At 36.2% G+C, this 12,983-nt stretch overlaps 1 protein-coding gene across 1 annotated transcript in view; it reads left to right on the top strand.

Annotated features, from left to right (window-relative positions):
* Positions 1-678: 678 nt before the first annotated feature.
* LOC102543743 (protein FRA10AC1) overlaps positions 679-12,983 on the top strand; it is a 31,966-nt gene continuing 19,661 nt past the window's right edge. The window contains exons 1-7 of the mRNA XM_072971617.1: positions 679-813; positions 3,871-3,947; positions 5,240-5,335; positions 5,467-5,512; positions 8,035-8,111; positions 11,518-11,601; positions 12,180-12,264. Coding sequence (XP_072827718.1) covers positions 3,871-3,947; positions 5,240-5,335; positions 5,467-5,512; positions 8,035-8,111; positions 11,518-11,601; positions 12,180-12,264 — 465 coding nt within the window. The 5' untranslated portion in view covers positions 679-813. The remainder of the gene's footprint in view (positions 814-3,870; positions 3,948-5,239; positions 5,336-5,466; positions 5,513-8,034; positions 8,112-11,517; positions 11,602-12,179; positions 12,265-12,983) is intronic.

The raw sequence follows: 12,983 nt of genomic DNA, 5'->3' as shown, positions 1-12,983 counted from the left end.
AGCTTGAAATAATTTAACTTTTCCTGCTTGTATTTTTTTCCCTTCTTTTTCTTCTTCTTCTTCTTCTTTTTTTTTAAGTAACTACTTTGGATCCCTTTTACACATACACCAAGTCACTTGTCTGCAGAGAATTCGAGACCCTGTGAAATATCCCCTATTCCCTCTTCCTTTCCTCGCATATTTGATGAGCTCCTCTGCCACCAGCACTGCATTTGGAATGGCATCTATTGTGTGGGTGGTGAAGCAATGGAAAGTTATTTTTGTTCTAATTATGAGAACTGCTTTGTTGACAAGGGATAAGGGGGAGGAGAGGCAGATCGGAGACTGAGACGCGCAGCGAGGATGCTCGAGGAGGCGTTACTAAGGTTACTAGAAAGAGGACGGCGGGTGATATTCAGACAGGGTCTTTTTCTAAAACAAAACATATTTTCAAACGAGGAGCGTGGGCTTCGTATGAGCAGTGCAACACAATATTACATGCTGGGATCCCGGAGGGAAATGGAAGGAGGCCCAGGAAAAAAGCCCGATGCTGCGACTTGAGGAAAGCTGGGAGCCTCCACCTTCCCCTCCGGCCCTATTCTCCCGCTGCCTTTGTTTCCCGGGGCTTTTTCGACTGTAGCACAAGGGCGGTGCGCCGGGGGACGGTGTCATTTAAGTGAGACGCGCGGCCGAGCCGGACCGGAAGCAGCGACCAGCCGGGACCCGTAGGCGGGGAGCGGGTTGCGGCGGTAGCGGCAGCGGCAACGGCGGCGGCTGCGGCGGGTCTGCGCGACCCGGGGGACAGGGCCGGTGCTGCAGCGGCTCGCTCAGGCCGTGAGTCGTCGCTGCAGACGCCGGCAAAGAAGGGGGGCACGGACTAACTTGGCAGAGCAGGGAGGAAGGGAGGGGTGTGTGAGAAGAGTCATGAGTGTTTTTGCGGTCGGGAAGGACCTCGAAACTTGGTCGTCTGTTACTAGTTAATTTTATATATGTTTGTATGTATGTATGTGATAGATTCTGGAGACATCCGGCGTCTCCCTTCTCCAATTTTCTCGGGCCTTAGTTGCTTCGTAGTCTGGAGTGAGTGAGTGCTTTTTTTAGTCCAACGACTGAGTTGAAATGGGTATGAAATGGATGAAGCCGCCAGTGAGAAAAGAAATGAGACAGGGAAGAGGAGCAAGAGTAGGAGGTGGTGGCGCGGGGTGTGGGAACCAGGTGACGACGATAACAGTAATTAACGTTGATAGGGTTTTACTGTACCAGAATCTGTTCTAAAACCCGTTGTATGCGGTAACTCATTAAATGCCCAGTACTGTGAGACTGGTACTCTAGTTAGCCGCACTTTATAGAAGGGGAAACAGGCTTCCAGAGGTTAAGGAACACGTCCAAAGAAAGACACGAAAAGTTGCAGAGCCAGGAATTACATTCTGGCAGGCTGATCCCAGAACACATCTCTAAGCTCCACACAAGTGGTTGTCCCCCATCAACATGTGAGGAAAGTGAGGACAAGGAATGAGGCTGGTATGATTTGGAAAGATGTGATAAAACAGCAGGTGCAAGGAGTTAACATGATAAAAAGTGTGAGATCCAGGTGTGTCCGATGTAAATGATAGTTAAGTTGGAACTGTGGCCTAAACTTTTGCCTTGGACTTTCACTGGAGCCATCCTCTTGAATTCTGTGGGACAAGGAAGAGAGATATATACCCCACACCTGAGTTTGAAATGGAATTATAAAGATCACAGACTCATAGGATTTAAGGATTTTTTGATGTAGCCACTTTATTTAGCTGATGAAACTTAAATGAAGTAGTTTATTCAAGTAGCCAGCACCAGAAGCATATTTTTGTCTTAGGTCCAGTGCAGTGAAGCTTAGGGTGTTCTTTCCTCTTTATGCTGTACTTGCTATAGTGAATATTAGAATTTAAAAAAAATGTGATATATATTATTTGACCAGGCCTGGTTCCAGGTAGCCATATGATTTGGGTATTTATGACCATGAAATAGTCAAGTAATCCATCCATCCCCTATTAATGTGTTCCCAAATTCAGTGTAATGCTGAAACCAGGAGCTTGTAACACAACTGAGTGACTGTTGAGATCTTTCAGTGTTTCTAAGAATTTTGATTAAGAAATGAGTTAAAACAAAATAAAGTTGATTAGAACATAGAACAAGGTGTTTTACTTTGAAGAAACTAGGTTTAAAAGAAAAAGGAAATCTCCACATATGAAAAAAGATAGGAAAATTTTCATCAATTGTGTACTGTTCACACTAATGGGAGTATAATAATAAATAATACATAAATAAACATAATAATAAAAATATTAGCATATTCCAGAGAAGCAGTTTGTAGTAACTGAGGTCATGGGCTTAAGAAACAGGTGAATCAGCTTGGTCACATATTTGCCCCATATTATTGGTTTATTTTGTTCTAGTTTTTTTTTTTTTAATTGAAGTATAGTTGATTTACAATCTTGTGTTAGTTTCTGGTATACAGCATAGTGATTCAGCTATACATATAGTATTCTTTTTCATATTCCTTTTCATTATAGTTTATTATAAGTTATTGAATAGAATTCCCTTTGCTATACAGTTGGATCTTGTTGTTTATTCTGTGTATAGTAGTTTGTATCTGCTAATCTCAAACTCCCAATTTACTTCCCCTCTTTCCCCGTTGGTAACCGTAAGTTTGTTTTCTATGTCTGTGAGTCTTTTTCTGTTCTGTAAATTTTGTTTTGTAAAGTTCATTTGTGTCATTTTTTTTAGATTCCACATGTAAGTGATATCATAATGTCCTTAAGTTCTTCATCTCTAAAATGGAGATAATAGTTCCTAGCTAGCAGAATTAAAAGCAGTGTTTGGAATAATGCCTGGAACAAAGTTGATGATAAATACACAGCAACTGTTATTACTCTGAGTCAAATAGAAGTAAACTGTTGCTCCACTTGTGGGTATATATCCAGAGAAAACTCTAATTCTAAAAGATACATGCACCTGAGTGTTCATAGCTGCACTGTATACAATAGCCAAGACATGGAAGCAACCTAAATGTCCATTGACAGATGACTGGATAAAGAAGTTGTGGCATATTTATACAATAGAATACTATTCAGCCATAAAAAAGAATGATGCCATTTGCAGCAACATGGATGGACCGAGAGATCATCATTCTAAATAAAGTAAGCCAGAAAGAGAAAGACAAATACCGTATGATATCACTTATATGTGAAATCTAAAAAAAGAAGAAAAAAAAGAAACTGAACTCATCTACAAAACAGAAACAGACTCACAGACATAGTAAACAATCTTATGATTACCAGGGAAAGGGGGTGGGAAGGGATAAATTTGGGAGTTTGAGATTTGCAAATGTTAGACACTGTATATAAAAATATATATTAAAAAGGTTTTAAAAATTCTGCATAGCATGGGGAACTGTATTCAATATCTTACAATAACCTTTAATGAAAAAGAATATGAAAATGAATATCTGTGTCTATATGCATGACTAGGACATTGTGCTGTACACCAGAGAGTGATACATTGTAATTGACTGTACTTCAATAAATTTTTTTTTTTTTAAGTAAAGCATTGCTGAAACTTGTAGGCAGTGACATGTCAGCTTCTAGACCTGGTTTCCAATGGAAAGGTCGAAGAATAGTTTCCCTTGTTGGCCTAATGGTAATGAAGGTGAAAATGATTCATTTTCTGAAGGGTAAGTTTGTTACTTTAAAGTGAATGAAAGTTTTAGGTGACTAGATAGCCCATGAACATGATAAACCCACCACGATCCTTTAAAACTATTGTGACTTTTAAAGTTAACTAATTTGTGGACTATTCTGTTTCCTTAACAATGAGCAACTTGGGTTCTGAGTAACTGACTATACTTCTTAACAGATGCACGGTCACGGAGGCTATGACTCCGATTTTAGTGATGATGAACACTGTGGAGGATCTAGCAAAAGGAAAAAAAGGTAAGTAATTTTTTTATTGATCTGTGTTTCCTCTATCCTTTCTAGATTGAGATGAGGTATAAATAAGTAATATTGAGAGTTTTAGGATTGTGTTTGCATGTGAAGACAATGATGCTCTACTGAGTGAATTTTTGTTCATCAAACTATTAATGAATTGACTCAAAAATTTGAGCCCATTTGTGTGAAAAATTTAAAAAATAAGGTTTATGCTGTGAAAGGATTTATGGAGAGTGTGGGGGTAAAAAGGAAATCAGGTAAAGCTCTTAAATTACTCTTGCATTTCTACTTTTCATTTAACTGTCAAGGGCTCTTGTGACTGTAATAGCTAAGAAGGGGCTTGGTTGGTGATCCCTTTGCTTGGCTGCACCTGACTTCGAAAGAGATTAGTGCAGAGGATGAGATTATGATGCAGCACAATTCTCATGGTTTTATGAATGAGCAGACTAAGTGGCCAGAGGGAGGAGCTTGTGGAAGTTTTTAATTGAACGGGAAGTGATAAGAACTATTAGCAGATAAAGCCTGAGCCTTACAAGGAGGCTACATCTCGGTGGAGTTGCTGTGTTTAGGAGCATTGTTTTCAGCTTTCATTGCTTAGAAACTTGATTTTATCCATCAACTTAGGAGTGATTGATTCATATTTAGCAAACTTTTAAAAATTGGTTTATTCCTTCACACTGAAAGCAATATATTAAGCATACTAATTGGGACTGAACATTTTTGTTGGGTACTCAGTCTTCATGGACAACCAAAAGAATAGAAATAATTATGTAATAAATTACATTTTATGGTGCTTTACATTGTCAAGATTTTTCATTCCAAAATACTACTTTGTAAGAACAGAATTTGAGCAAATCTAGTTGGGTAATCTACTGTGCTCTAGGGTTATATCTATTTATATAACTAAGGCTAGTCATCTATAGACTATATCATCTATATCAGCCTTTCTTTTTGCATGTTATTGATTACTGAGAGCTTCATTATCTCTACTTTATAAACAAGGAAATTGTGGCGCAAAAGATAGTGAACGACAGAGCCAAAATTTGAACCAAAGAACCTAAGTGGTCTGGCACCAGAACCCACGTATTTGTTAGTTTCATCTTCTTCCTTTTATAGGTATTAAATAAAGTTAAGATATTAATTAGTCTATTGAAGGGGATGTAAAATTTCTCATTAAAGATCAGCGAGTCTTTTTTAGATAAGAGTTGAAATCTTTAAAACATGTTCCAACCATGATAATATAAGGAAACAGGAAAAGTGAACTCTTGTAATAATCTTTCTTCTTAATAAACCAGGACAGTTGAAGATGACTTACTGCTCAAAAAGCCATTTCAGAAAGAAAAACATGGAAAGGTGGTCCATAAACAAGTTGCAGCAGAATTGCTGGACAGGTATGGTACTTCAATGTAAATTACTTTTTTTTGGTTCAAGATGTTTTTGCAAACCCGGAAACTTGGGGATTTTATTATATGAATTAAATGTAGACATTTGAATTTGCTTAAAATAAAATTTGTCTTAACAGGGAAGAAGCAAGAAATAGAAGGTTTCATCTCATAGCTATGGATGCTGTATCCTTTTTCTATTTCTCAATTTTATAATTAATACAATTTTTTAAATTATTTCATAAAATCTTGTGAAGTCAGACATATTTCATATTTAAAGATGGAATTTTTTCATGTATACTTGTTAGTGCAGTTCTTATTTACAATGTATATTATGATTTAGAGACAAAAAATAATAAAACATATTACTAATCTTCTATAAATAGGTTTACAAAGTCCATGTATTTGCATGTTTTCCCAACCTATTTTTGTCAAACTGTCAACATTTCTCATTTTTATGCTATTATCTTCAGTCTCATTTTAACTTTTTATCTTCCTACGTCGTTCTTGGCTACTTAAGGTCTTTGTAAAACTTGTACTTAATAATAGATCTCTCTCATGCCTGCTGTGGCTTTCAACTTTCAGACATGAGTTGGGGCTATCTTTAAGCTATACCTTAACTTCCCTGTTAAAGCTGTGTCTCAGCTCAATTTTTTGATAAATCTGTAACTTATTACACTAATTGCTACCACTGGCCATCCATATTACTGTTGGGAATATTGAAGAATGAAGGGTTTTCTGGGTATTTATTGCTATGGTGAGGATTGGGAGAAGGAGACAATGTCAGCTGGACACATCTGCTCTCCTGTAAGCACGTCTTTCACTTTATCATTCCTGACTCCTTTCTTTAAGTTATAGAAGTTCTCTTGTCACCAGTTTGCTTATTCCTCTTATCTCCTAACCCAGTAGCCTAGCTTTCCATGGATCTCATCTGCCGCTTGTTCCTTTAGCATCTCTACATCTGCTCTGCCTTCTGGGATACCACTCAGCTGAGGACGTTGGAGCATCTAATTACAGCCTGATGAGAGCAAAAGTCTAGGTCCCCTTTTCCGGCACGGTTAGAGGTGGGGCCATAGGTTTTCTAGAGTGTTTGGCTAGAGTAGAGTAATTATTGTCTAGCTAAATGTTACCTGTCTTCCTAGGCTGCCTCTTTCTCCTAGTTACTTGTTAGAACAGGCTTTTGTTGGGACTTCTTTTGTCGGTACTTATTGTCTTTTCCACATTGCCAGCTTCTTCACCTCCAAGTGAGAGATTAATGAAGTAAAAAGAAAACCAGGGAAGCTCACCACTGTTTCATAAACCATTGGTCTTGAGGTCCCTAGCTGGTCTGCCCTTTTCTCGCTACCTTTCAGAGTCTTCTTATGTTTTATATATAATTTCTAAAGTTTTTAGTTGTTGTTAGTGGAAAGAATAGAGAAAAGTACAGTTGAGCAACACAGGGTTTGAACTGTACGGCTCCACTTATACATGGATTTTTATCAGTAGTAAACACTGTAGTACTAACAGTCTGGTTGGTTGAATCCGTGGATGCAGAGGGCTGACTATAAGTTATATGCAGATTTTGGACACCATGGAAAATGGAGGCCCCTATCCACCCTGTTGTTCAAAGGTCACCTGTACATCTTTGCTCCATCTTCCAGGAAGCAAAGTCCCACCTCCCACCTGTTTTTGTAAATAAATGTTTTATTAGAACACAGCCATGCCCATTCATATAGTTATTATCTGTGCCTACTTTCAGGCTAAAATGGCAGAGCTGAGTAGTTTTGCCAATAACCATATGGCCTGCATACTTACTATTTACAGAGAAAGTTTACTGACCCAAGATTTAAGTGACTTGCCACCATCTCATGACCAGTTAGTGATAGTCCAAGAGATAGAACCCAGATCGCTGGGTATCTGGCTTTTCTTTTCATTTTTTTTTTCTTTTCTGAAATGTTAATTGCTTTGTTGCCAGTTTGGGAATTATGCTTTGATTCGATATTCTATTAGAACACATTGTGATCAATGAAATCACTGTTCAATATAATAGGGTGTAGTCACAGACAGTATTAGAGTTCTATTATACGCATGTTCAGCTCTGGTGGGAGTACCAGTGAGCTTTTTAAAACAAAATGTAAAATGCTTATATATCTTGTTATATTGCATTGAAAAAACATGACTGTAGCTTCTCTGAACATTAAAAGAAAGTATATGAAATAACATCTGATCTCTTATTTATTTATTTTTAAAAGTCTAATGTTAGGATTTAATATTATAAAAGTTACATCTTCTATTTCAGAGGCTTTATTGTTACTGGAATAGCTAAATTGTGTTTTAAAATAATGAAAGAAAAATTCTACCCCTACCTTTAACTTTAGGAACTAAAGCTTATTTCTCATATTGTGATAATGAAAATGAGTGGTGGTATGAGGCTGTATGTAGTTCAGCAGTAGGATGGAAGCTCTCTTTCTCCCCAGAGAGTTACTGATAGAAAATGTTCAAAACAATATAACAGTATTCAGTAGAAAGGAAAGCCTCTCTACTGTGTTCACTCTCAACAGTTTAGTATTTACCCTTTTAGGTCTTTTTTGAATTTATAGACATGTATATATTTGCATATTTTTTAAAGCTAAATATACTCACACTGTGCTTTCCCCCTAACTGACTAATATATTATTGACACAGAACAACTCCTGAGCAAATAAAATCCTTAATTTTTTGCATTTCAGTATCAAAGGCATACAAAGTTTGTAAATGACTATATTTTATATTACGGTGGCAAAAAAGAAGACTTCAGGCGATCGGGGTAAGTGTCATGAAATTCACATAATGGGAAGGGGGTATGGATGTCTTTCAAGACTCACAGCTGCTGTGTCTTCTGATTCTGTCCTTTTTCTGCTGCTTTCCATTCCAGTTTCTTGGTTACATCGTCGGATGGAGAGGCCATCCATAGCTTCTAGCTAAGTAGCTCATCATGAACCCTGTTTCTCTGGCAACAGGCCTCAGGTAGCCTGCTTAGCCAGAGCTGATCCTGGCAATAAGAGGGTATTTGAGGAATGCTCATGTGCCTGACTCTGCAGTAATTTTTTTTTTTTCCACAAGGATCTTTGAAATAATAAACTGTTTAGCCTTCAGTGTTTGGGATTGCCTTTTTAGAGGTAGGGCAAATAAGAAACCTCACTAATAGTCCCCACACATGAAATTCCTCCTTACAGCTGAGACTCTGCTGTCAGAGCCTCCTGGTTTTGTGTGAGTTTTTTTCCTCTGATTTAACAACTTTCTGAGTTGGTAGAGCCCTAAAAAACTTCATATCATCTCATCTACCCCAAACTTTCCTCTCAATTTACCCTGTATTCCCCAGCAACCCCTTGTTCTAGCCCCAGACTGTTACCATCTTGACAGATCATCTTCAACTCCTTCCTTCTTTACTCAGTCTTCCTAGGAAACTAGTAAAATGAGGTATGGAAAGATTCTTCATATATTTTTAAAATTAGATCTCAATAAGATGGTGTTACTGACTTATTTTAGATTCTGAAACTTATTTTCATTCATTTTTCCTTAACCATTTAGTTTATTCAGATTTCTCATCCTAGCTTTGGTAATTTAGCACCCTTTGTACAATTGAAACCAATGATATAGATGGGTAGATTCCTTATCCATTTAACTCGCTTTTTTTTTTAATTGAAATATAGTTAATTTACAGTGTTGTGTCAACTTCTGGTGTACAGTGTAATACTTCAGTCATACATATACATAATCATTTTCATTTTTTTTCATTATAAGTTACTACAAGATACTGAATATAGTTCCATGTGCTATACAGTATAAACTTGTTTATCTGTTTTATATATATAGTAGTATCTGCAAATCTTGATCTTCCAATTTACTGCTTCCCACCCTCTTCCCCCTCTGGTAGCCATAAGTTTGTTTTTTATGTTTGTGAGTCTGTTTCTGTTTTGTAGATAAGTTCATTTGTTTTGTTTTTTTTGTTTAGATTCCACATATGACTGATATCATGTGGTATTTTTTTTTTTCCTTTCTGGCTTACTTCACTTACAATGACAATCTCCGGGTCCATCCGTGTTGCTGCAAATGGCATTATTTTACTCTTTTTATGGCTGAGTAGTATTCCATTGTATAGATATACCACAACTTCTTTATCCAGTCATCTGTCAATGGACATTTAGGTTGTTTCTATGTCTTGGCTATTGTAAATAATGCTGCTATGAACACTAGGGTGCATGCATCTTTTTGAAATAAGAGTTCTTTCTGGATATATGCCCAGGAGTGAGATTGCTGGATCATGTGGTAAGTCTATTTTCAGTGTTTTGAAAAATCTCTGCATTGTTTTCCATAATGGCTGCACCAAGCTGCATTCCTACCAGCAGTGTAGAAGGGTTCCCTTTTCTCCACACCCTCTCCAGCATTTATCATTCATGAACTTTTGAATGATGGCCATTCTGACTGGTGTAGGGTGATACCTCATTGTAGTTCTGATTTTCATTGCTCTGATAATTCGTGATATTGAGCAATTTTTCATGTACCTATTGGCCGTTTGTATGTCTTCATTGGAGAATTGTTTGTTTAGGTCCTCTGCCCATTTTTGGATTGGGTTTTTTTGTTTGTCTGTTTGTTTGTTTGTTATTAAGTTGTGTGAGCTGTTTATATATTTTGGAGATTAAGACCTTGTTAGTGGCATTATTTGCAAGTATTTTCTCATTCCGTAAGTTGTCATTTTGTTTTGCTGTGGTTTCTTTTGCTGTGCAAAAGCTTATAAGTTTAATTAGGTCCCATTTGTTTATTTTTGCTTTTATTTCCATTGCCTGGTTAGACTGCCCTAGGACAACATTGCTAAGATTTATGTCACAGAATGTTTTGCCTATGTTTTCTTTTAGGAGATTAATCATGTCTTGTCTTATATTTAGGTCTTTAAGACATTTTGAGTTTATTTTTGTGTATGGAATGAGGGAGTGTTGTAAATTCATTGATTTACAGGCTGATATCCAGTTTTCCCAACACCACTTGCTGAAGAGACTGTCTTTTCTCCATTGTATATTCTTGCCTCCTTGGTTGAAGATTAGTTGACCATGGGTCTGTGGATTTATTTCTGGGCTCTCTGTTCTGTTCCATTGATCTGTATGTCTGTTTTTATGCCAATACCACGGTTTTTTGATTACTGTAGCTCTGTAGTATTGTCTGAAGACTGGGAGGGTTATTCTTCCAGCTTCTTTCTTTTTCTTCAGTATTTCTTTGGTAATTCTGGGTCTTTTGTGATTCCATATTAATTTTAGGATTATTTGTTCTAGTTTTGTGAAAAATGTCCTTGGTAATTTGGTAGGGATCACATTAAATCTGTAGATTGCTTTAGGTAGTATGGCCATTTTAACAATATTAACTCTTCCAATCCAATAATATGGGATAAGTTTCCATTTCTTTAGGTCATCTTTAATTTCCTTACTTGATGTTTTGTAGTTCTCTGCATATAAGCCTTTCACTTCCTTGGTCAGATTTATTCCCAAGTATTTTATTTTTTTTGGATGTGATTTTAAAAGGGATTGTTTCTTTACTTTCCTTTTCTGATATTTCATTGTTAGTGTAAAGAAATCCAACTGATTCCTCTGTGTTAATCTTGTATCCTGCTACCTTGTTGAATTCTTTTATCAGCTCTCATAGTTTTTCTGTGGAGCCTTTAGGGTTTTCTATATATAGTATCATGTCATCCACATATAGTGACAGTTTTACCTTTTCTCTTCCAATTTGGATTCCTTTTATTTCTTTTTCTTGTCTATTTGCTATGGCTAGGATTTCCAGTACTATATTGAATAGAAGTGATGAGAGTGGGCATCCTTGTCTTGTTCCAGATTTTAGTGGGAAGGCTTTCAACTTTTCACCATTGAAATGTTGTAGGTTTGTCATAAATAGCTTTTATTATGTGGAGATATATTCCATCTATACCCACTTTGGTTAGAGTTTTTACCATAAATGAGTGTTGATAACTTGCTTCTGTAGCAGCATTCTTTGTAAGTGCCATTTGAAAATATACTTAAATACATTTTATAAATATACATACATATCTACTCACAGATAAAACTGTCTTTATCTTTGTGTATCTTATTTTTACTCAGGTGTGGAAAAAATCTCAGAACTGTTTAACCTCCTAAATTTGACTAATTTTGTGTTCATATTAAATTAAAATTGTTTAATTTTTCCAGGGAAAATGACAAGACAGACATGGATGTTATACGAGAAAATCATAGATTTCTATGGAATGAGGAGGATGAAATGGACATGAATTGGTAATTTTAGCCACGTGAGGAATAATGCATCAAATGCTATACTCCTCTCTCTCCTGCTCTGAGTGTTTGCTTACCTTGTCAGCTGTCCAAAGCATTCAGCCCCTGCATAGGACAGTTGTGAATCAAGAACATAAAACCATGCCTCAGATGATTGAATCTGGTTTGATTCTTTTGGTAATTTTTAGCAATTTGAACTGACTTCTCATTGCTTGACTTTGTCATTAAAAAATAATTTATAACATTTTTACAAAATTGTTTATTGTCTTGTAATATGTTTCTTTTTAAATTTTAAAAGTATTTTGGGAAAGTATAATACCTGAAAATGGTTTTAAAAAGTCAAACATTACAGAAGGTAAAAAGTAAAGAGTAGAGTCTCCTCATCTCTATCAGACTTTGAGTTTCCCTCCCTGAGAGACCCACTATTGATAGTGAATATTCAGATATTCTATACACATGTAAGTAATAGGCCTCTTTTAAAACATTTATATCATATGCGTTATTTATTTGACATTGCTTCCAAGTAGCAAGCAGTGATTGAATTTCCATGTTTAAGATTTGTATTTTTTTTTTTAATGGAGGGAGAAGAGACTTGCAAAGAAATACTATGATAAATTATTCAAGGAATATTGCATAGCAGATCTCAGCAGATACAAAGAAAATAAGGTATGCCTTCCGAATATTTACAGAAGAAATTTCTTATTCATGTACAGTATTACTTTTTAATGTACTCTTGTGCCCCACCTTATTCTTTTAAAGATGCTAATTCAAGTCTAAGTTGTCCTGCATCTGTGAAGTTTCCGTTGGACCATTTAACCTCTATAGCTATGAAACTTACAAAGGGCCCCTTAGTCAAGGGTGCATCTTTGTGAGCTGAGGCATGAACAGTCTATAGTTAAATACAAGTAGCTACTGGATCTTGTTTTATCCTGACTCTCGCAGAGCCTCTAGTGATTATAATGACTGGTTTGACACTGCAGCATTCATGTCTTATTTCACAAATGACACTTGAAATTGATAGGCTTTTTTTTTTTCAAATTAATTACCATTTATAGAGAAACAGATGCACATCTTCTGTTATATAAATGTCTGTTCTAGTAAAATTAGCTCTTATCAGTGCCAATTAATAATGGCAAATTTCCCTTCTGGCTCTACATCTTATTTTGATGAATATTAAAGTGATTTTTATTCCTATGTTAAATTTCATATTTGTAGCTAGAGAAGATGACCAAGGAACAGATGATCTCAGTTTGAAATGGGAGGGGAGGGAATGTTGCATAAATCTGTATGTTTTGCATAATGTACATTTGTATTAAGAAAGACAACTATTTAAAAAGTTATCTTAGATTTGTTTATCATAAGAATTTCTTTTTCACTTAAATAGT

This window comes from Vicugna pacos, chromosome 11 (genome assembly GCF_048564905.1).
Source record: "Vicugna pacos chromosome 11, VicPac4, whole genome shotgun sequence".
NCBI lineage: Eukaryota > Metazoa > Chordata > Mammalia > Artiodactyla > Camelidae > Vicugna > Vicugna pacos.
The sequence above is the reverse complement of the archived record's forward strand: the minus strand, read 5'-3'. Positions and strand labels throughout refer to the sequence as shown.